At 45.2% G+C, this 23,465-nt stretch overlaps 2 protein-coding genes across 3 annotated transcripts in view; one reads left to right on the plus strand and one right to left on the minus strand.

Moving 5' to 3' along the window:
- C2CD3 (C2 domain containing 3 centriole elongation regulator) overlaps nt 1–7,952 on the minus strand; it is a 494,984-nt gene extending 487,032 nt beyond the window's left edge. For both annotated transcript variants that reach the window (XM_078658566.1, XM_078658565.1), the window contains exon 1: nt 7,792–7,952. In XM_078658566.1, the coding sequence (XP_078514692.1) occupies nt 7,792–7,834 (43 nt within the window). In that variant the 5' untranslated portion in view covers nt 7,835–7,952. The remainder of the gene's footprint in view (nt 1–7,791) is intronic.
- Nucleotides 7,953–8,828: 876 nt separating this feature from the next.
- The window catches only part of PPME1 (protein phosphatase methylesterase 1), a 128,811-nt gene continuing 114,174 nt past the window's right edge, over nt 8,829–23,465 (plus strand). The window contains exons 1-3 of the mRNA XM_078658567.1: nt 8,829–9,128; nt 15,147–15,240; nt 23,192–23,284. Coding sequence (XP_078514693.1) covers nt 9,034–9,128; nt 15,147–15,240; nt 23,192–23,284 — 282 coding nt within the window. The 5' untranslated portion in view covers nt 8,829–9,033. The remainder of the gene's footprint in view (nt 9,129–15,146; nt 15,241–23,191; nt 23,285–23,465) is intronic.

A 23,465-nucleotide genomic window follows, 5' to 3' on the forward strand; every position in this document is an offset into this window, starting at 1 on the left:
GAGGGTGGAGGGGCGATGCTGTCCCACTCACTCCTGATATCTGCTCGCATCTCTGCCTGCCGGGCTCGAAGCCGAGGGCTCAGCCGCGACAGCGGAGCGTACGTAAGTAAGAGCAGGCAGCTACCCGGTGTGTGGGGCTGACGTTTACAGCACTTGGAGGCATTCTGGCTTTAGCGTGCACATGGGCTGTCCAGGCGCGCTCGCGAAAGTGAAAGCGTGGCGGAGCACGAGAGGAGACAGGCGCGTTCACAGCCCATGTCTCCTAAAGCGCGCGGTCACAGCCATTGTCTGCAATGGGTTTGGTAAGCTTGTGCACCTCTCCTGTCCCACTTCGAGAGCTACCCGCGACAATAAGTCTCGCTACGCGAGCAGCGCATGCGCTGCATCGGTAGTGAGACCTAACAAAAGGAGTAACCTTTGGGGAAACTCAAGTGAAACTTGCCACATATGCAGACGATATTCTTATAGCCACGGAGGGCCTTAATAGACGAGGCCCTGATGCATACCATAGAAACTTACTCAACCCGCTCAGGGAATAAGTTAAACCGAGACAAATCCGAAGTTAAACCTCTAAACATCCATTGCACCAGGGAAATACTGGGAGATTCAGGCCTTACATGGCAACCAGGATTTATCAAATATCTGGGGATAGAATTCGGAAGCACTATCTTGGAATCACTACAGAGAAATGAAGCTAACACCCTGGGGAAAATCAAAGCTCTCCTCGAGGCATGGTCCCCAAGATTCATCACATGATGGGGGAGGATTGAGAGCATCAAGATGATGATTATGCCCCTAGTGAACTATTTAATAACCATGCTTCCCCTCATTGTCGGAGGATTTCCATCACAAGTTAGATATCCTGCTCTCAAAATTTCTATGGCAAGGGAAAAGGGCCAGAATAGGTCTAAAGAAGCTCAGATTAGACAAATCGATGGGGGGGGGGGAGGTAGGGAGTCAAACCAGCAGACTTCAAACTTTACCAAACAGCATTCTTAGTAAAACAGGGATCGTATTGGCTTGTTCCGCCGGAGGAGTATACCCCAGTCTGGCTAGAAATTGAAAAATCATTACTTAAAAACCTCGCCCCAGCAAGCCTTCTTACCTGAAACTTCACCAACGTCACGTGCTCAAAATCCATATTCAAAAACACAAAGTCTGCACTACTGAAAGTGGATAAATTATTAGACATTAGCATTCGAAGATCTAACCTTGAGTCCCTCTGGGACAACCAGAAAATGTTATATAAAGGGAAGACACTACACAAGGAAACCTGGATTAACAGTGGTATATTTTTTCCATGCCAGCTGTTCGATTCAGTTTACCCTCTAGCCTTCAAAGAAATACAAACTAGATATAATCTGGACCCCCTGGAGTTCTATAACTTCTTAAAAATAAATTCAGCATTAACAAAAGCTAAACTTTTGCCTTTAACACCCTCCCTGCCACAATACATGGCGAGGATAAATCGATTCGGACACCAGGTTTCTTGAATCTACAAATGAATCCGCCCACAACATTCTGCCCTCAATAAGAAGATCATATCCTTCTGGGAATCTCACTCCTCCTCCCCAATCTCGAAGGCTGACTGGTCCAAAACTTGGAGCTCGGTCTCGAGGAATAAATATCTCCAACCCTTTGCCAGACAAAGTTTTGGCTTCTAAATAAGGCCTAATAGACACTGGTACGCTTACACTCACACAAGATTCGAGAAGACTCTACCGGCTGGAACTGCAGTGAAGAGATTTGAGACCTAGCCGATCTATTACTATTCTGCAAATGTGTGGTACCCTTTTGGGATAGAGTGTTTGGCTTCATCTCTAATCTTTTCTCATGCACCCTCAAAAGGGAACTATCTACGTTGACATTTGGCTTCCTCAAGGCAGATTCACTGAATGACAGTGACAGGTCGCTTCTAGACCTACTCCTGACAACAGCAACCAAGATCATACTAAATAACTGGAAAGACATGAGAAAAGCGTCATTCAAATGCTGGTTGAACTGGGTCTCCAACTTAAGGGGTGCTGACAACATTGCTCTCCAGAACTCGCCATGGAAACCCCCCCTTAGACACATGTGGGATAGCCTTGATCGATACTTCAAATCACACAAACCGCCATGAACCACATTTCCTGGCCTGTTCAATTAAACACTTAACTGTGATGCCCTCACGTTAGCTCATTGTACCCTAATAGTCTATAAATACTGTCAATGCATGCCTTAGATCATTTGAAACTTAACATCGGATATATACTCTGTTATAATGTACTTTTTATTTTATTTATTTTCATAGAATGTGTTTGTGTACAATATAGTTTGCCAGAGGTTATATAAGGTGACATCCACAACCATACGTCTATTCCAACCAATGACTGTCATATTACCCAGACCGTAATCCATGTCTTGCCATATTGTCACCCCTGTTTATTCATCATTGTACTATGTCTTTACTGTTTTCTTCATTTGTCCCTGTATATGTACTTATTGTGTAGTTTGATTTGTCTAAAAACAGCCAACAAAAAATAATGAAATCAATAATTATTAAAGCCTATCTAGCATATAGTGTTTCCACGGCTCTATTTTGATGTTTTTAAATAGGAGTAATACAAGAAACTATTTAAGACTGTCTGTAACCAGATATCTTTTTAATTAAGTCATAAACAACTAAATTAGTAATTTTGAAAACGCTGTAAACAACCATAAATCTTACTTATCGAGCAATACATTGTGTTTCGATTCTTTCCCTTACATGTCCAAGTAGTTGCTTTGTGCAGGTTTATATTTTAAGTTTTTGTTGACAGACATAATTTTGCATAATTTGTTGTAACGTGCTAATCACATAGAACGATGTTTGAGAACCTCATGCTGTGGCAAACACTGTGCCCATGTTACAATACAATAAGTTATGTCACATGCAAATAATGTTTCTTTCAACAGTTTTACATCCATAGATTGCACACTATCTTAAAAATCTCATCCCACTAAGTTCTTAAACCCCTGCATGCAAAAACGACCCTTTAATACTGATTGTTCCTCTTTGTTTATCTGGACTGACTCTCTGCTTACATTCCATCGTCTGCACGCCTTACTCAAGAATGCAGCAAGCTCCAAATCACATGCTGTTCTGCCTTCTTTTCTATTATAGGTTTCATTGCATTCAGCACAATGGTTGACATCACAATGCCACAGGACTAAACTCTAGCTTTGAGTTCTGAATTATAATACAATACTCTCTGATTGCTACGGCATACGGTGGGCAGTACGTCTGTGCATCTAGAACAGTGGGTGTGCTGTTCACTTTTAATGACAGGAAGGGATATATAATCCGTTCAAGTTGTGCGTTTGTCCCCACACATGTTGCTTGGAAATTTCAGATATCTGAATGCCAGTATTCTGGGCTGCAGTGGTCTCTGTGGATGTTGTAGTGTCCTAGCATGGACACGTTCTAGTGTTCCAGTGTGATGTAACTTACTTTACACCCACCCACCACAGACGTCATGGTGTCACATGACGCTGTCAATAAATGGGGCGGAGCGCACGTGCTCGAGGCTATTCCCACTACCCTCATCTGGTGTCTGTGTCAGTCATTGCTGCTCCTCACATGTGGGCCCAGGGCCCTCCACCACAAACCCTACAATGGCGACGAGGCCGGTAGTGCAGCCCATGCGTGCCACTACCCTCGGCTAATCAAAAAGGAAAAGGGGAAGAGAGCTGCCCATCTAGAGGGCATCCCCTGTGGCGAGGCGCGACGCGCCGAGAAGACCGGTGGGCACGTCGGAGCCCCGCAGTGACTGGGAGCCCCTCAGCAAGCCGACCGGAGCCCACCCGCGTCGACCGCCACCACCGAGTGCACCAAGCAGCTGCGGACCGCCCAGAGCCCACCTGCGACGGCCGCGAGGCTTACGACCCCCACCGGAGAGGTACCCGGGCCGGGCGGAGCCCACCCGCCGCGACCGCGACGGAGCATCTGGCCCGCCGGCCGAAGGTGAGCCCCACGGGCGAAGTGCCCGCCCCGAACTGTGCCATAAATAAGCAGGACCAGCGGAGCCTACCCGCGGCCTGCCCGAGTCGTTCCCCGCCCCCGCCGCGTGTGTGCTTGGAAGCGGCAGGGGCACAGTGACTGAAGACCGCGTGGGAATACAGCGCGGCCGGACCCGCAACACCCGTCAACAACGAGGGGGAGGGAGCGGAGTAGCTAACCGCCTCCCGACCCCCCTCGCGACGTGATCAAGACCAAGCGGAGCCCACCCGCGGCCTGCCGGTGGCATCCCCACCGAAGATAGACTCAGCAGCGCCAGCGGAGCCCACCCGCGGCCCGCCGGTAGCCCCCAGCGAAGGAGGACTCAGCAACGCCAGCGGAGCCCACCCGCGGCCTGCCGGCGGCACCCCCAGTGACGAAGAACACTGCAGAGCCAGCGGAGCCTACCCGCGGCCTGCGAGGGAAATTGCAAGTCTCCGCCGCGCAGCGTGTGAGAGGAAAAGCTGCTGCGGCGGGAGACCGGAAAGTGGAGCCTGCAGCAGCCGGTAAATCAGCAGAGCCGGCGGAGCCTACCCGCGGCCTGCCTCAAGCGTCCCCGCCCGAAGGCACAGTGAGAGCCGCGACGCGTTTTCTCCCCCCCTCACCTGAGGGAAGCATCTACACCCCAACATCCCCACAAGCGGGCGCTCACCCCGCATAGTGACACACCACACTGCCGGCGCAATCTTCAGCCCCTCTCCCAGGCCCCGGAGTGCAGCAGGACGGCTTAGGAACAGAGCCAGTGAGCTCCGAGGACAGTGTCGACTTTCCCCGCCCCGCGCAGCGTGTGCAATGAGGAGCTGCGGGGGTGGGCTGCAAGCGAAGAGTGGAGCGGAACGCCGCGGGCGCTGACGCCAATATGCCCCCACCTGCCAGAATGATGAGGGCGCTGAGAAGCGGCCAGCACTGACGAATGAAACCCTGACTGTGCCTAGGGACACTGGCTGCCACGCACAGACACTCCTATGTGCCACATCTCTAAAAGTGAAAGTGCCGGTGCAATCAACCAACTGTGAGGCGCCTGTGCCTTTCTGCCCCCAAAAGTGGAAAACAAAAGAAACTCACCAGCTCCCAGCAGCAGCAGCTCCAGCCCCCTGTGCACTGTGACCATAGAGTGCACATTAGGGGAAGACAAGACAGACTGCTAACAATTCCTGCAACACTGCCACCCAGTGGCCAACTGCAAAAGTGCACCTGCCTCCACAAAGACTAAAACAAGCATTGCACAACGCAAGAAAACTCACGCAGCAAGTAAGTTCTCCACAGCGCAAGTGACAGCGAAAGCGTCTAAACTCCCGCAGCAAGAAAGCATCCAACCTCTCACTCAGCAAGTAACTGCGCAACAGCGCCAGCGACACCCACACACACCAGCAAGGAGTCGGCGACTGCCACTTCCAACGCGACGTGGGAAAAGGCACCAATGCCTCACAAAGCATCCAAGCACTGACGTCTGGAGGAAACGGCTGCCAAGCACTAAAAGAACGTCCAGGGAAACGACTGCCGCGATCAAAGTACGGAGAGAGCAGCGACGCCTTGTGGCCACAGGCGCTCACCGCATCATCAACTACTCCCGTCAACGGTCCAAAGCATCAAGTACCCGACGACAGCCAAAGCAGCAAGTACCCAACGTCACGCCACAGGCGTCCCAGAACCCTGAACAGTAAGTGCGCAAACAACGCGCCACGTGGCGACGCACAGCCACCGCCAGCAGAAAGAAGAATGCATGCAGCGCCATCGCGCAGAACAATCTTCGCGAACGATCGCCCATCAAGTGCCGACCCGCGACAGATCCATGGCGCCTCCCAGGAGCCGATCCCCAGAATGATCGCCCCTCAAGTGCTGACCCACAACGGGTCCCCCAGGAACTGCTGTAGCGCAAAGTCCGACAGGACGACCGAAAGCAACCTGCCAGGCATCGGCAGAATTGGACCACCAACCGGTCCAGGACGTTCAACCATGAACAGGTCTACAAACATGGACCCCCGAACGTCACCAACAACCATCAAGAAAAGAAAGCATCAAGAAAAGAAGGTTCGCGACACCAACTCTGGCTGCTGAGGAAGAAGGAGAAAGTGTCCCCGACGAGGACAAGACCAGGGGTACACATGCAGGGTGCGCGCACTGCATGGAGGACCCAGGTCAGAAGAGAAGACACAAGTTTGGTCCAAGTGATGTCGCGATGCAGAAGGAAGAAAAGGTGAGATCTGAGTGGCACGTTTGCCACCGTGAAAAGGAAGGATGAAAAGGAGAGATCTGAGTGGCACGTTTGCCACTGCAAAAAGGAAGGAAGAAAAGGAGAGATCTGAGTGGCACGTTTGCCACCGTGAAAAGGAAGGATGAAAAGGAGAGATCTGAGTGGCACGTTTGCCACCGTGAAAAGGAAGGAAGCATATCCATGTGGCCTGTTGCCACAATTAAGAGTAGAAGGAGAAGTCAGTGCGAAGCAACGTCCTCACAGAGTAACAACTAAGGAAAGACAGAGAGGAGTGCAGGAAGACGAAGACCGCTCACTCCCGAAGAGAAGTAAGGTGACAAGTGCCAGGACAACAGTGAGAGGAACACGAGGCCGGAAGAACACCAGTGGCAAAGAAGACCAGCTGACAGACGATGTTTCCGCACACCCAGGATCTGCGGAGAGGAGCAAGCGAGACCGTTAGTGACATCCACCTTTGGGGTCACACGGACACTGGACACATGCCAGCCGTGGTGACCCAGGGGCAGAGGCCTCCGGGACGCAGTCCCCGCGACGAGAGACGGTCCTCCGACGCCCATCCGAAAGGTCCGGGGAGGGTGAAGACATCGCAAGCAAAGACAGAAACCAACAGCTACCTTGGGATGAGGCTGCGGAATCTGAGGTGAGACACATCGTCTCTTCCATACCCCCACTGACGGCGGCGCAGGAACAACTGATGTGGACACATCCAGCCCAGCGCGAATCCGAGAAAGAGGACCTCAAGGATATCCCGTGGCAGGGGAACACCGACGAGAGGGGTCATCCTAGTGAGAGGGATGCCTTGCAACGGATCTGACTTTTGCTAAGTAAGACAAAGACCACAAGTGAAACCAAGGCCGAGACCGGTATGTGAATGTTATTTCACGGCGAACAACAAGAACTCTAACTGCACCCGTTGCCACGGAAGTCAACACAAGAAAGACTGTGAGGACAATTTGGTTGCAGAGTCGTCAACAGACTGTTTCCATCGAGCACCACAAACCGGTGCCACTGTGAACTGATGTTCCCCGCAACAGATTGAACATCATCTGTGATTCCAAGCAGCAGCGGATCGAAAGACACTGCGGAAGCTGAACACTTGACTACACCCTGATACATGTTAGTTTCCCCTCAGGTTGATTTTTGAATGTGGGTCCTTGCAATTAAAAAATGGGAGGGATGTAGTGTCCTAGCATGGACACGTTCTAGTGTTCCAGTGTGATGTAACTTACTTTACACCCACCCACCACAGACGTCATGGTGTCACATGACGCTGTCAATAAATGGGGCGGAGCGCACGTGCTCGAGGCTATTCCCACTACCCTCATCTGGTGTCTGTGTCAGTCATTGCTGCTCCTCACATGTGGGCCCAGGGCCCTCCACCACAAACCCTACAGATGTTATTACAGCTCAGAACATAGTTCCCTGCCACCATCAGAACAGATGGTGTGCTACTCTCGAACAGTGCGAGCTGTTGTGTTCCTGGATCTGCTAGAATATAGTTTGCATTCCACTTTGAGATAGAAGTTCAGAAGGACCGTGGTCAGTTCTGCCTTCTTACCTGTTCTCTTCTTGGTGGTGTTGCGGTTCCTTCTGCTCTTCATTTCCAAAGCGGGTGCGGTACAACCCGGGCAGTTCAACTGCACTCAGCTCCAGGCCCAACTCATTCTCCACATTTCAGCCTGAACTTCCCTCCCTCTGCAACCAAGAGGCTTCCCCTCCGTTCCCCGGCAACCGGCAGCCAAAGAGCTAAAAACACAAAAGACAGACTAAACTGTTAAGAGTAGCGATGCAAATGTGACGGACATTTTCAAATGTGCACCCATCTCATTTTTCATTAGGAGGGATATACAAATAGAGAAAACAGCAAGGCTCTTTTTTTGTAATGCTAAATAAAAGTAATGAGTTGTATATATAACTTCCTTGTATACGTTATATCTTTTTATGAGCTGTAAATATAAACATAAATGAATATTTCCTTTATACATAACAGCCACCATTATTTAGTGTATTTGAACAAATATTTTAGCAAACATTGATATCAAGCGGGAGCTTTATTTGCTATAAGAACTGTACTGTTGAAAGATAGAGGCACAGCTGCTGTATCTCGCCGTTCTAGTCACCCAGAGTTTCCACGTACCTGCGCATCTTATACCAGCACAGGAGCAAACCACCGCGCTGATTGCCGGGAATGGCGCCGCCTCGTCGACCAATCATAAAATCTTGATGTAGCTACAGTTGGTGACAGGGGCAGGGCTACTGCCTACTGGCTATGCATGCTGAAGTGGGAAACATCGAAATGACGTCACTATTTTTGTTCGCAGGCTTTGTCTGTCGTAGTATTTCCAGGACGTGGCGGTACTCTGCGGCAGCATTAGGACCGTGTAAAAAAATGCCACTCTCTGAATGTATTTAGTAAAATACCATTTTAGTATTTAGTTATACTTAAATTTGTAATGGTAAACTTTGAAAAAGAAACTGCCTGCCGTAAAAATGGCCCTCGCTTGCGACAAATGTCCGACTATAGTGATTAGTTGCTGCGTCTGAAAACCGAGAAGCAATTTCTAGTCCGTCGTCTTTCGTGTCAATGCGTTCTCTGCAGTTGTCCGTCTTCTGTTTGTGTGGCCTGAGTGTGGGTGGGTTGGTCTGGTGACGGCTCTTGCTCAGCCTCTTCTTTCAGCCTTTCAAGCGGTCTCTGAAGAGGGGTTGTAGGGCGTGGAGGGTGGACAGTTCCCCACCTGCTAGTTATCCCAGGTGGAGAGTGCTGCAGGAACTAGGCTGAGCTCTTTTTACCTGCCGCATCATGTCCGCCCTGGAGAAGCAGCTACAGACGAGCCGGCTGCCCTCCAGACCGCCGGTACCCGGAGGAGGCCAGCCCGGGGCGAAGATGCGCATGGGGTAGGTGAACACTTTTGAGCCGACAAATGCACCTGGGCGCAGCCCGTAGGAGAGGGAGGGACGGGGTGAATGAATGCGGGGTGTCCCTGGTGATGAATTCCGTAAAAGCCGAGTCAAAGCATATTTGTGTCATGTTCAGATTGAGAGAGATCCATGCAGAAGGCGTTGTCATTACGTGTGATTGAGCAGTCCATCAGCAACGTCCACGTAGATTGTGTTCAGGCTAAATAACCTGTATATTGCATTGCATTTATATAGCTTTTACTACCCCACGTGAGGCTGCCTGCATGGGTAGCACGATACTCCGTGCAGGGTATGTAGTTTGAAATACATTGTCTTTGATCGTGTGTGGGGAGTGTTTCCATGTAGTGCATGGTGACCAGTGCGCTGCGATTATCGCAACACAGCCCATACCAGTGTAATGAATGAAGAAGTGTGAGAGTCAGGCGTGCAATTTATGGTTTTCAGAAAGCTGACAGCTTTTAGAAGCTCTGCAGGGCCCTTGTTGTATATTTATGATCATGGTTCTCCTAGCTGGTTATTGCACTGAGTTGTCCATTCTGATATATTGTGTTTAAAGTGTAAAGTCCTGACCAGGCATGCGTTGGAGGGAGTAATGGTGGAGATATGTAAAGACTTGCATCATAACCTGTGCTTGAAATGTAAATGTTGAAAGGTAGGTACTCATTAAACCAGGATATCTGTTAACTACCTAGAAGTGAAGAACTGGTACTCTCCTATTACAAGTGTTAGGCCTCCGCTGAGAATTGCAGGTACTCTCCTCTTAAAATGAAACAAGTGCAGCTATTCAGTATCTGCCCACTTAAGACACTGTTAGTAACTCTTCATCTCTAGGAAGTAACCCTTCATCTCTAGGAAGTAACCCTCTCCTTATCCACACAACAGAATTTACACCCACTTAAATCATTGATATCTCTGCAACCAACCTACAGGTCGGCGTCCCTTCTTTCAAATAGGTTGTGGTAAGCTTTTGTGGGCTCGGGCTATACAATGTGGTGATGCTTTCTGACACTTTTGGTAGAGCAAACTTGACAGGGCATCTACATCGCTGTACGTAGTTATTTCTTTCATCATCTTTTATCCACCCAAATTAAATTGTTTGGTGTTCCTGTGAGAGTATAGCTGTATAACTGATTTATAGAATGAGTATGGAAGATGTGTGTGTGTGGTGCGATAGTATGCTAAAATGCGTAGTGTTCATTCTGCAAGGACAGCTGGGACATAACTTTCCTTGGAGTATTTGTTCTGTATCGCTCTTTATACTGGATATTCATTTATTGCTCCACTTGCAACACTTTTCATTACCTCTCTTATCTCCTTGCACCTTTACCTTTCCTCTGTGCCTCTTTCTCTGGCCTATAACTTCCTAACTCTTGCACATCTCCCATCCACATTGTTTTTCATAGCATACAAGTGGCCCGATCAAGGGCCATCAAGTTCTTAGTATTTAAACCTACAATTACTAATTTCTAGCACCTGTAGGTTTAGCAGCTTTCACCTGTCCTATTCATACGCCTAAATGCATGGCCCACTGTACACCCATGATACTTCTCCCTATTTAAGTCCCAACAAAACGCTAGGTAAAACATTTGAAAGCATAATCTCCCTCTACCTTAGTGTCATATAGCTGCTAATTGAGACTCTTCCATAATGGTCATCTTCAGCCAACTGGACATTAATATTCCGTCACTCCAGATTGAGAGGATCAGTGGTTTTCCTCTTAGACCTTGGGATAGTGTTCTGTTAACTGATGGTGTCTGCCCTGATTCTGTTTTTATACCATCATTATGCCTCCTATGGTTTCTCAAACATGATTTTAAAGATCCGTTTGGAAACTATCTCTAAATTCTGACTCCCATTTTGCAAATGGAAACCAGTGTATGCAGTGGGTACCTGTGTCCTGTGGGTACACACTTCAACTGAAACCTTTGACTTTGATCAATCGTTTAAGAGAACCAGTCTTCTAAAGTTAGGTAGTGCCAGCAGGACCATTGTGCATGCCATCCTATTTCGAGCTCCAGTAATCCCTTGATTGAACTGACACCTTGGAGTCAAGCAAAAGCAGTAAGTGGCCTGCCATAGATCTGTGACTATGGTTCTTTTGTCAATGAATACTGGCACCGTGACAGCCACTGTAACCTGACGAAGAAGTGTGACTTTTTGCATAATTTCTTTTTGAGACCCTAAAATCACTATTTTTCAGTGAACTTGTTGTGGTTCAGTTTTTTGTGGTGTGCGTCAGCATGTTAAAAATATTTGTGTGTTATTTTTCTCTTCTTACTCTCTAAGAAAGTAGGGCAAAGGGCAGACATAGCACAGGATACTTGCACGGGCAGTCTTTGAAAGTGATGTGATGTAAATACCTGCTTCAGATTGTGTATGGCGAGTGAGTCTGCCTTCTTAAAGGGATGGTTCTTCCTCCAAATTTTATTTTAAAAAACTGTGGCGAAATGGCATATTTTACATCAAAATGTCCACATACGTTTGCTAAAAACATGCCTTACTCACTCTAGAGTGGCTGGGTTTTACCCGTCCACAGAAAAGTTAGTGAGAATGGTGTAAAAAAGAAAAGTGTATAATCTGTTAAAGTCTAAAAGCCATAGGTGATAGTCAGTTCTGAGAATGCAGTTTCAGATGGCTTCATATACCTTTTTGATTGCATCATTCTTCCTCTTTTATATTTCGCGCACTGCAGAACTGCCCAGCAACAACTGACTATCCTGAACGATTGGTAATAACTTCATGTAGGCCCATAAAGTGCTTTGACATTGCACCAAAGTACATATTTACAAAGAACTCTCAAGTTTGCCGGGTCGCGTGAGAGTCGCTCCTCAAGTAAAGGTTATTTCTTTGTGTTTTGAGTTCGAGGATGTTAATATATCAAGGTTCATGGGGTAGCAGAAGTGACACCATCCATTCTTCGAACACCACTGGCATCACAGGGTTGTCTCTGCCCTACTCCCCCTGAAGCCTTTTACTTGCTGTTCTGGTGCTAATTATGGGCACGTAGTGGACATTTACAAAAGTTAACAGGGTTCTTTTTGGCCTGCTGCTTCCTTCCTGATCACTGGGCGAGCAAGTCGGGGGCTAGCAGCTGTTACCCCTGCTCACACCCAATTGATGTCCATGGACTCCGGATCCTAATTCTATGACACGATAAACAGGGCTATACATTTCAGGACGCCAGGAAAAAACTGGACTGGGCAAACTACTCAAGGATTGAGAAACTTGAGCGCTCTGCATGCTGATTCCCCCTGTAATTTCACTATGAGACTGTCCCAGCTCTGACTGTGCACTTCGGTCTTCACAGGCAATACCACTGCTGTTTAAGCGCTGGGTGCATGCAGCTCTAAACATGCACCTTATTACACCTCCATGTCACACGGACAACTTGTTTCCAGTCCTAGGCTTTCAGTATCCCAGCAATGCCTTCTGGGACCTGAAGTATTGGTTTAGTACAGTTGATCACTTCAGGCAGAGATGGTTTGTAAGAGTTAAGCAAGGACTACAAACTAGAGGCTAATTAACATTTGACTGTTTATGCCTTTGAGTCAGGATGTTACTCCATGCATCTCGTTTGTGATCAGCAGCCCTTCTGCTATGCTGTTACTGATACCGGACAGAGTTTTCTTGGAGCACTTGTGACCGAGGCAGTCTCTGATTTCCCCAACTGTGATCACCCTGTAGTTCTTCTACCTGTGCAACTAAACCTAGCTCAGATTTATAATCTTGGTGTAAACCCTTTATTCGGTGAAAGCAGTTGATCCTAGATAATTATCAGAGTTTGGCTTATAGTTTTCTGTTCTTACTCCAGTTCTTATTTTTGCGACCAGTTCAGAAAACGGCTTCCCTCGCAGGTGTTCAAGTAATAGTGGAATTGATGCGTTGAAATATCCGTATATAAGGCACCCCTACAAGGGATCCGACAGGGGGCTGCAAACACCCACCCTCTTTCACAGTTTAAAGCACAGTACCGTTGTAAATTGGTCCGAGCTAGCCCCCTCTAGCCCCCTACACTTTGTTTCGGTCCTGCCTCAGACGTGGGATTCGAAGAGACGGGGACGCTTCGCTGCTGTGCCTTCAATCTGTTAAATTCTTGATTACACTTGTTAACGCTGGGAATATGTGGGTGTAATCAGGAGACGATGAGTTGTTTATGCAAATTAAGTAAACACCCACTCAGTATTCTTAAACATTGGCAAGTCCTTTCCCAGGCTCAGCTGGAGTTTCTACACTTCTACCCATTTGAACCAGGCGCACGTGGCTCAGAGTAAGACTTCCCACGGAAATGAAAATAACATTTTTGAAAACTTCAGTAACAGCGCAATTAAGTGACCCAATACTCCGGCAAGTATGCAGAAAACAGCCATTCTCCTGCAAGGTTAAGTACACGGAATGCCCCGTCTTTCGCTGAAGGCCAAAACCCCTGTCCCTTGGGGGTAGAGTCTTACATGTTAGCAAATGCTAAAGCATTCAGGTATTTGGGGGTTCTTTCGGTGATAATTTTCACGGCTACCCCAAATGCCTCCGGATGCTGTTGAGGTCCGAGATATGTTTTATTGGATACTTTAGCCTCTCATCATCCTTCGAACCCCCCCCAACACTTAGTCACAACATTAACCCCCCTCCATTTAACTTTGTTTTTTCAGAGAATGTAGTGGCCTCACAGAGTTCAACAGTGCTCAGGTTACAAGTTCCCTGCCCGCTCTCTGCTACTATTAATTCCTCACTTTTTTGCTTCTCTTTTACAAATGTCCTAAACCGAGGACCTGCCCTGGGTGTCTGTGAGGAATACATTACGCTTGTTAAAATAAATCTAGCTCCAATAAGATGAGCAAGCACGAATTTGAGATGCAGGAGTTCCAGGGTTTCTCTCTCACCGCCCCCTTTTTAATGCATGTGCAGTTTTTAAAAGCTGCGTATATATGTGATCTTTAAGCGCATATGCCTATTTTGGTGCAAAGTAGATTGATGGTATTGAAACAAGAGAGGACAGGCTCTCCTTGAGCTGTGTTGGAGCAGTGCTTTCCAAACAATTTAGAACCAAGACCCAATTTTTAGAACGATAGGCGTATGTGACCCAGCTACCATAATAATGGACATGAGGTTGGCGATTTTATATTTTTATGTAACTAAAGCATTACGTGGTAGCACACTGTCATTTACAGAAAGCACATTTTCCCTTGGCCACTAAATTTGCACAGACATACAGTTTTACTGGTAAAACTGTATTGCACACTAATGATGATGTGTGGAAATCGGGTTTCAGTGAAAGTCCAGTGCCTTAATTTGATTTGATCCTATTAAATTCTTTGTTTCCATCACACTTCAGAATTATAAAAAGGTGCTTAATGTTTGCTTTCCTAACTGCTGAATGTTTACAGTTCATTTACAGCTATTTACATTTTGTTGTGTGTTACACAAAATGACATCCAACAAACAGCCTTTCCTTTCACACTTCTAGTATCGCAACAACATTGTTACATAATTCACTTTACTTTTCTTTCTGTGACTGAAAAGTGAGAGGAGTTTGTAAACACCAATGTCCATGTTAAATAAATAGCAGTAGGTCAGTAGACATAGCCTGACGTTTGACCTCTGTCTTTGAAGCAAGGCAATTGCGACAAGATGAACACAGAATTTAAGTGTCTTTATTTCTTGAACTTTTGCGATCCACCAAAAATTGTCTTGCGACCCACAGTTTGGGGAACATTGCATTGCCCTGTTTATGATGTCGAGGTGCATGGCTAGATTATGTTGGCTGATTTGTGTGGTGCTTTGTACCACCGCAAGATCACCTCACAGTGCCGATGTTTCTCTGATTTCATGGTTGACGTTTGGCTAGAAATACCACTAATTAGTTTCTTTTAGTTTGTATGCTTAATTTCAAGCACCTGTTTGCTCCTCAGAATGCCAAAACATTAGTTCATTTCTTCTGGATTGCTTGATTAATAGGTTTACTGTTTTAAAAATGTTATATCTTTTTTCTTACTGCAGCCCTGGAAGAAAGCGTGACTTTTCCCCTGTGCCCTGGAGCCAGTACTTTGAAACCATGGATGATATTGTTGTAGAAAATGAAACTGGCAAAGATATATCCTTTGAAAACTGCTGCGTCCTCGCGCACTGTGATGACTGGCACTATGTCTGCACATTCTATAAATGTAAAGAAGCATGTCTGTGTGTGTGTACAAGATACATACTGTAAGATATCTGTGCCTGTCTTGCATTTGTTAGGAAAGATCTATGGCCATGCCTCCAGCGCACACAGGTGGGTACTGGAAATGTAGCAACCATGACAAAAATTACTGGAGAAGCCAATAAGGATGGCTTTAATGTGCCAATGCATGCAATGAGCATTCATATGTGCCTGTTTTTGCATGTGTTAGCTCATTAAAGACGGATCTTTTTGACTTTGTCTTTTCCTATTTATATTTCGCCAATTTGCAAGTGCAGTTGGTTGCACCATACCATTACAAGATGGGGTAACTAATGGACTTCTGGAATGAGCTGCTGGTATGGAGGGTACAAACATCAGCAATATTGGTTGAAAGATTGAGAGCTTCTTGTGAAGAGCAAACATACGTTTCACTCGGACTATGTTGCTAATGGTTTGTATACAGGATGAAGATACATAAGATGGATGAATCAGAGGGGTGGATGTTTGCCTAATTTGAACAATTCTTCCTAGGCCACAACGTTTGATGAGATGATGCTCCCTGCTGGCACTTTTATTCTAGCATTACATCCTCCTTCGTACCACCCAGTCTGTATCATCTGTCTGGGAGCTGTAGGCAATATGTAAAGTTGTTTGAAAGATTTCTTTTTTTTCTTTTTTTCTTGAATGCAAAAAAGGGCTTAGGGCAAATTTTAGAATAATCGCGAGACAAAAGAGCAATGCTGTTGGTACATAAAATATTTTTCATTAGTGTTTGTTTAGTAAAAAGATTAAAATGAAAAAATATTGAGACGGCCACCATTATTCTCTCTTGGGTGTAAAGATCAAGGTTGTAAAGGATAATTTGCTTAGCACAGTGCTAGAGTGATGTTGTAGAAGCACCCCTTTAAATGAAAATGAAATTACGTTCAGAGGACCTCTCAAATCAGAAGGAATAAGCATCCGTTTAAACAGCCCTGCCCTGTGGTCCGAGACCTTTTAGCACAGAGCTGAATGTGTGTCATTTTAATGTCGGTGATTTCCAGGTGTTAATTCTTTCACTGACGGGAGACCGAGAGATACTACAGTGGTACAGGGAAAGGAACTAGTATTGCACTGCTCTGCTGTAACTACTAGCATTCAAGAAATACTTGAAGTACATGCAGGAAGGAACAACGCTTAAAATCAATCCCTTCCTTGCAGAAAGGAACAGGGTGCTAGACCTAGTCACTGTTTTCCCTATCCTCTAACACCAACTAGAGGCACCTAAAAGCTGTTGAGCATGCCGCAAGTACATAAAAGGGCTGAACCTCTCAATTGCTAGCAGAAGGACTGCAGCAACAGGGGCAGGAGGCTAGGCGGTCAATGCCAGAGTATTGCATCAACCTCCTGGAGAATGCAGGCACCTACCCAGCATGATCCATAGGCAGTCTTCCCCATAAGCCCCACGGTGGTGGGCAAACATGCTTTAGTCAAGAGCTTGTACAAAAAAAATCAGCTTTTACATGCATGAGAGTACTGCAGGTTAACAGGGCTTTCGTAGAATAACTCAGGGATGTTGCCTAAATATCCCAAAAACAGTGTCTGACCATCTTACATTGTATTATCAGAAAGACATTAAAGATAAAGGCACACCACTTTAAATAAATCATTAAGTGAACAAGTTTCCAGTCTGCACAGGGCAAATAAGACGGATGTATCAATGTATCTATGAGGCCTCAGCAACTTGATAACATTTATGAACTATTGCTACCAGTTCAAAGAGATGTGATGCCCAAGCAGTGCAAGGTGCACTTTCAGTCACTGTACACGAGCGGAGATGTTAAATTCTCCAGCCCACTGCAGAGATTCAAAGTAGGAAAGTGTCAAGAAGGCGAGATTATGCCACCATTACCAGAGAGCAACCGAAGCATAAACAGAGTCCCGCTAGCTCACATCAGTTGCCTGGGCCATTGAACATAATAGTGGAGAGGTGTGGTGCAGCGGCCATGGCAGCTGACTTCGGAGCACAGGGTTCACGGTTCAATCACCGGCTCCGGCGGCAGCTCAGCTCAGCACCATGTGACTCTGGGCAATAGCTTACTTAATTTCCACGACTGCCCCCAGTGCCTTGAGACCCGTAAGGGTGAGTAGTTTGCGCTTTACAAATACAGATTTACATATATAATAGGAGAGACATCAACTTTTGCATTTACTGTGCCCATGGTCTCAAGGAACAGCACAGACCAGAGTCAGCAGCCTCCTTGCACAGATAAGCTGCAACTTTTCTGAATCGGCCGTAATAACTTATATTTTCCACTCTCGCAGACTCATAAACTGCCTTACGAAATAAACCTAGACATGCTGGGCTAGCAGAGGGCCTCTGTCCTATGAGTGAGTAAAACCTAAGAGCAGGAAAGCAGTAAATGAAGATTACCTGCGTGTTGAACTTATAATTCTCCACTCAGCCTGCTTAGCAAGTCTTGCTCACCTCAGGCTACTCAGAAAAGGGGACAACAGAGTACACTGCAAGCACCAACATTATTTCGAGTACTGCATCCGCAGTGCAGTATTGCTGTATCCTGAATACACAATTTACTGTGCCTCTTCCGCCAAACTCTTCTAATGGGTGGGTGTTTCCGGACAGTGTCTCATGAGATGCCTAGAGCTGCTCCCCATGCTGCGCTCCCAAAGTGGAAGCTGGAGGGCTGACTGCACCACAGCAGCTGTCTCTGCACTGGTTCGCCTCTAAATCATGGAAAATGAGACCGTGTCTTCAACAGCACTGTCATCAGCAGGCCAGAATGACCTATGGTGGTGCTGCAGGACTCTGGTTTAGGAGGTCAGAGCCCTTTGATGCTTTGAGAGAATGATGAGACACAAACTGGTGTGGAAACAAGATGGAAGAACTGGACCTTTTGATACAATCGCCATGTAAAAACATCTGTGCAAAATATATAATTGCGCAACTCAACACTGAAAGCACCTCTGTGTCTTCTTTAGTTTGCATTCACATGAGCTTTCATGGACAACTGAAGCACTCTCTAGCCATACTTAAGAAGAAAACCATGGCCAACTGTACAAAGACAACGACCAAAATATGATTTTGTAAACATATACTTGGCTAGGTATTTTTCTTTTTGGCTTTAGTGCTTTTATGTGCAGACTATAGTAAGATTTGATTATTGCAAGTGTTTCCAAAATGATTTGCTTGGTGGTTTGTATCTTGTTTCCATGTATTTGTTGTGTCGTTCTTAGCCGCAAATCAAAGACCTGTTTACAGGTTGCTTTATGTCCTGAGATGCCAGCAGCAGTTTGTCTCCTAGCAAGAGGAGGATGTTCTAGATTTTAATAGCAATCTTAAAATGTCTGACTGGTGCCTGCTGTTGAGAATAGAGAAATAATAAGCACTCTTGCTCTTTTTCTCTCCTTTCCCTCCGTCTCTCTTGTGCTGTCTCGCGTTCTTTCTTTTCTTTGACACAGCTTGATATATTTCTATGCTTTTAAAACTATTTCCTCTGTGTCAAAGAACCACTGCAAAATCTTATAGCAATCGGGTTTAATTTGTTTGAGTTAAAAGAAAAGTCAATAAAAAACAAACTATGAAAAATATCAGTCATTTTAGGAATCCTAGCACGCCATCTGAAATCTTAGATAACCCTAAAGCCTCAAAATCCCAATCCAAATAGGTCTGGTAGTTGCTCTCTTATTTGTGATGCAAATTATGTGCAGCCGACGGACGTTCATCCACTCTGGCAGATTTGTCAAACAAGTCTTGTTGCTCTGAGAGTTACAACTAGCACGCAATAAATATTGTGTGGGACTTTTTGAGTGCTAACCGGAACAATGTTATTTTCTGCATTAAGAACTGTTTTTGAAACTCTCATGATGCCATTCAGATATCAGGATTCTTCAAATAAGACCTAGTTACCATTGGGCACTGAGCCTATATCCACACTCCAGTTGGGATTGATTGAGCCTGTAAGTTAGTGGATGCCGTTCATCCTCAGAGTTCACTTGTCACCCAAAATTCTTGATTTGCCAGTTTTGAAGTATAGGCCTCTGAAGTTTCGGGCTTCAGGGATGTTTCCAATATATTGGACCCTGATAAACCCCCTTTAAAGATACTTGGACATTTGCCTTTCACACACTGAACTATTTTGGAACCCTGTTCATTTGTGGAGGAGGGGAGTACTTTGGTAGTAGTTTTGTGGATTTGTTGGAAAGAAAACTTGGTCAAAGTAGCTCACATTGTTGAGTTGCGCTTCCAGTACCCAAGGCTACCAAAATAACGAGGACTGTGTGCATACATATTGTATCTGACTTGATACTTAGTTTCTTTTTTTCTAACACATCCACACCATTGACTGACTAGGAAAAAATAATAGTAGTAAACCTGATGACACTTAGAAAGTTAGCGCCCTGGATAACCTAACCTCTGGGCCCCATGTTATAAAAATTGGAAGCATTAAAATTGTGTTTTACCTCGCACCCAGAAAGTGCAAGCACCTTCTGCTTTTTGTGTGCATCTGGGTTTGAGCTGCCCTGTTTAAGCTGCTTTAAATAAACACACGTTTATTGAAGTTGATCTCCCTGGCTGGACTTTGATTTATTGTGTGTCATTTGATGTACGTCCTAGATCTCACTTTCTAACTCGCAAAGTTACCTCTTGGTATTCGTTTTAAACGGCTTGATTCCAACATGTGAAAAAGTTCAGGATATCAAACGGAATGACTCGGTTAGCCAATCAAAAAGCTCCAGTATGTGGCAAACAACAGTCTCCACCAAATGTTACAACCCCCTTCATTTTGTCTATCAATTTGACAATTATAATTTTTAATCTTGTCAGTTTTTCACAATAATGTTTCTCTGGATTAAAAAAATGTTTCCTAAGAATTTGTAAGCACACACTACAGTTTATATTGCAAACCCCCTGTTCTGAAATAAAAACGAAAATTGCAAAGAAACAGGCAATTACCTGGAAATTAAAACTGTTTTATGACGGCAGATGCCCTACTGAGCAACAGGGCACTTAAGTTCTTCTATCCATGCACCATGGAGGGGAAAAATGAACAGTTTTTTACTCTGTTCTTATTGAACGTCTTAATTTCGATTTGGAAAACATTTTTTGTGCATCATAGTCTTTGTGTGCTTACACTCTGAGTTTTTTTTCTCCAGATCTGTTGCCTTTTCCTCGTCCGGTCTTCTTTCTTGTGTAACCATACTGCTATTTAGAAGCAAGCCTGATATCTTTGGGCTTGATTTGTTCAGCAAAGTTGCTAACACACCGCATCTGTCTTCTGGAGGGTAATCCTGCAGAAAGCTGTCTTCTATGGTTGGTTGTTTTTGTTTGAAAAAAACTCCAAAAGAAAACAGTTGTTCTATAGAAGTCTTTTGGAAAGAAAAGGAGGAATACTGATTCAAGTACCTGTGTGACATTGCAACTGGTCTGGTGGTGATCAGTCACCTTTAAGACTGACAGTATTGCGAAATACAAAAAGGATGCATAACCTACATCTGACACTAATGGGTAGGATAAACGTGATTAAAATGATCACGATCCCGAAATTTTTGTATATTTTTAGAGCGATACCACTCTTTTTTGACCAGACATGGTTCAGAAAATTGAAAGTAATACTTAATAGACTGATATGGGCTCAAGGGAAGACCAGAAGAGCTTATCGGTACATGGTACTTCCTAGGGAGAAGGGGGGCTGGGGTGCCCTGGATTTCAGACTTTATTACTGGGCAGCGGCCTTGCAGTACTCACAGGGGCTCCTGGGTGGAGGGGGAACTGAGCAAGAAGCCTGCAGTTCAGGTTTCACGAATGTATATAGAGCACTGGTGGGGGGGGGAGGCCGAGAACGGTCTGCTGAATACGGTTGATTATAGCTATTTTAAACATACCAGGTTTAAGACTCTACGATCGGCTTATAATGTTTGGAAGGTGGTGGCAAAAAAGCTTGGAATAGGCAGATACAACTGCTATATCAGACTGTACACAAACCACTCACTTCCAGGGGATATTTTCAGGGACGCAATTATGAAGGACTGGGACAATAAGGGGATTAAGAAGATATGGGATTTATTGGATACGGAGGGGGTGGTTTTGCAATTTCAGGAATTACAAAGCAAATATGAGATAATGGGTAACAGCTTCTTTAAGTATCTGCAGATAAGAAGTTACCTTGCAAATAAAAGAGGAGGATTGATAGGGTTTAATCACTGTAGAATAATGGACTACATTGAAAGGAGTAACCATTGTACAATTTGTCCGCTGTATGCAGAACTGTATGTGTTAAGAAACGATGATAGGGAAAAATATGCCAGCACATGGGTGGAGAAGGTGGGATCTTCCCCAGAGGGATTACAGACTTCTTTAGATTTAGGGCGAACAGTTTTATATTCTGCAACATTACAAGCGCAGCATTACAAAACACTGTACTCTCTTTATCATACTCCGGCCAGAATTGCACAGTGGGGGGGAGACACAGGAATCACTTGTCCACGGTGTGATTCAAGAGATGCGGATATTGTCCATATGTTCGCGCAATGCCCACAACTGCATACATTAAAAGGGGCAATTGGGGAATTCTTGGAGTACTCACTGGGAATTAAGATTAAACTGACAGATGGACTATTAATCTTAGGAGTGTCGGCAGGGACAGTGGGCCTCCCTATAGAATTTTTGTTTATGGTAGCGGCGGTATTTCGGATTGGAATTGCAAGGGCGTGGCTTAACAGGGTGTCCCCGACATTTCAAACATGGATAGCAAGGCTACTTTCCACGTATAATCTGGAGAAAGCTATATACGAAAGGAAGGGTAGAAGGGCGAGAGTACTGGGAGGAAGAATTTGGCAACCAGTAGACCAGTGGAAAAATAGGGCAGAATAGTGGAGGGATCTCCACTCATGGGGTGGGAGAAGAAATGTATAAAAACTATAAAACTTTACGTACTATATGCTTTACATCAAAATATGTTTTTACTGTTGGAAAAGTATTTGTGTTTGTATGATTCTTCTTTTGAACTTTTGTGCTGTAGTATGTTGGAAAACATGGTAAAAGGGGGAAAAACTTTAAACAACAGGGGAAAAAAAAAAGGATCTAGGCTTTCAAACTTTACATGGAAATTTTGGCTTCTTTCGTCGGCTGAAGTCTCCTTGTGAATAACGAAATCTCATATTTCTGGTGGGCCTGTTAACTTATGTTTCCTTGTTTATGGCAATTTAAGGGCCATCTTTAAAGAAGGCATTCGAAGGGTTGTGTGTAGAAAATGGTGACCACGAAATTTAAAGTTACCTATGTGATCCATGTTTGCGGTATACAAACTGTCACTAAATCAATGTACTAAGCACAGCAAATATTTTAAAAGCAGTCAAACAAAATGTTTTTGCATCATAAACATCTAATGCATTTTCTGCCACCTAAAACCTATCTGTGTGTTACAACCTCTATCACTTCACCGCCCTCTCTCTTATCCATGCGTCCTCTTTACTTGCCTTCCTTCTCAGTCCCTCTACTCCTTGCGCACATCTCTGGGATTGCACTAACAATCCTAAGCTGCTCATTATGCCCTTTCTCATTTGCTCATTAATGAGTTTGTGTGCAGACTGTTTGGATCCTCTTCTCGTTTGGCTGACAGAAACCTTCTAAATCCAATTGTCCTCATCCGTATGCTTTTTGGACATTATTCAGAAAACCCAGCTGCTTATGGCGATGCCTTTTACTTCAGTAGTAGATTGACGGGAGAATGCTTGATGTGAGCCCCTTACTACATCTTTTTAGGTGACAGTAACTTGTCTGCGTCCTAAATGTTTCCACCATTCTCATCTCCGTAATGCAGTGCTTAACAGGGATGGTAGAACGGAAGAGAAATACTGTTACTTTGAAATCCTTAACCATCCACACACCTTTCGAATTTACAGAAGTGGCTCGGAGGGACCCGTCTTACTCTTATTGCACGGTGGTGGCCATTCCGCACTTTCCTGGGCAGTGTTTACTGTGAGTGCTCATATGAACAGTATTTTTTACTCTTTACCTTTATTACATTTTTAAATGGTTTATATTTACTTCAAACCAAGAGAAGCCCAATCAGCATGGATATTTCTTCAGTTAGATGCCTAATTTAAACTCTGCGTCTGCCTTTAAGACCGTGTCTCTCAGTTGAATGTGCAGAAGAAAG

Source organism: Lissotriton helveticus, chromosome 8 (genome assembly GCF_964261635.1).
Source record: "Lissotriton helveticus chromosome 8, aLisHel1.1, whole genome shotgun sequence".
Classification (NCBI taxonomy): domain Eukaryota; kingdom Metazoa; phylum Chordata; class Amphibia; order Caudata; family Salamandridae; genus Lissotriton; species Lissotriton helveticus.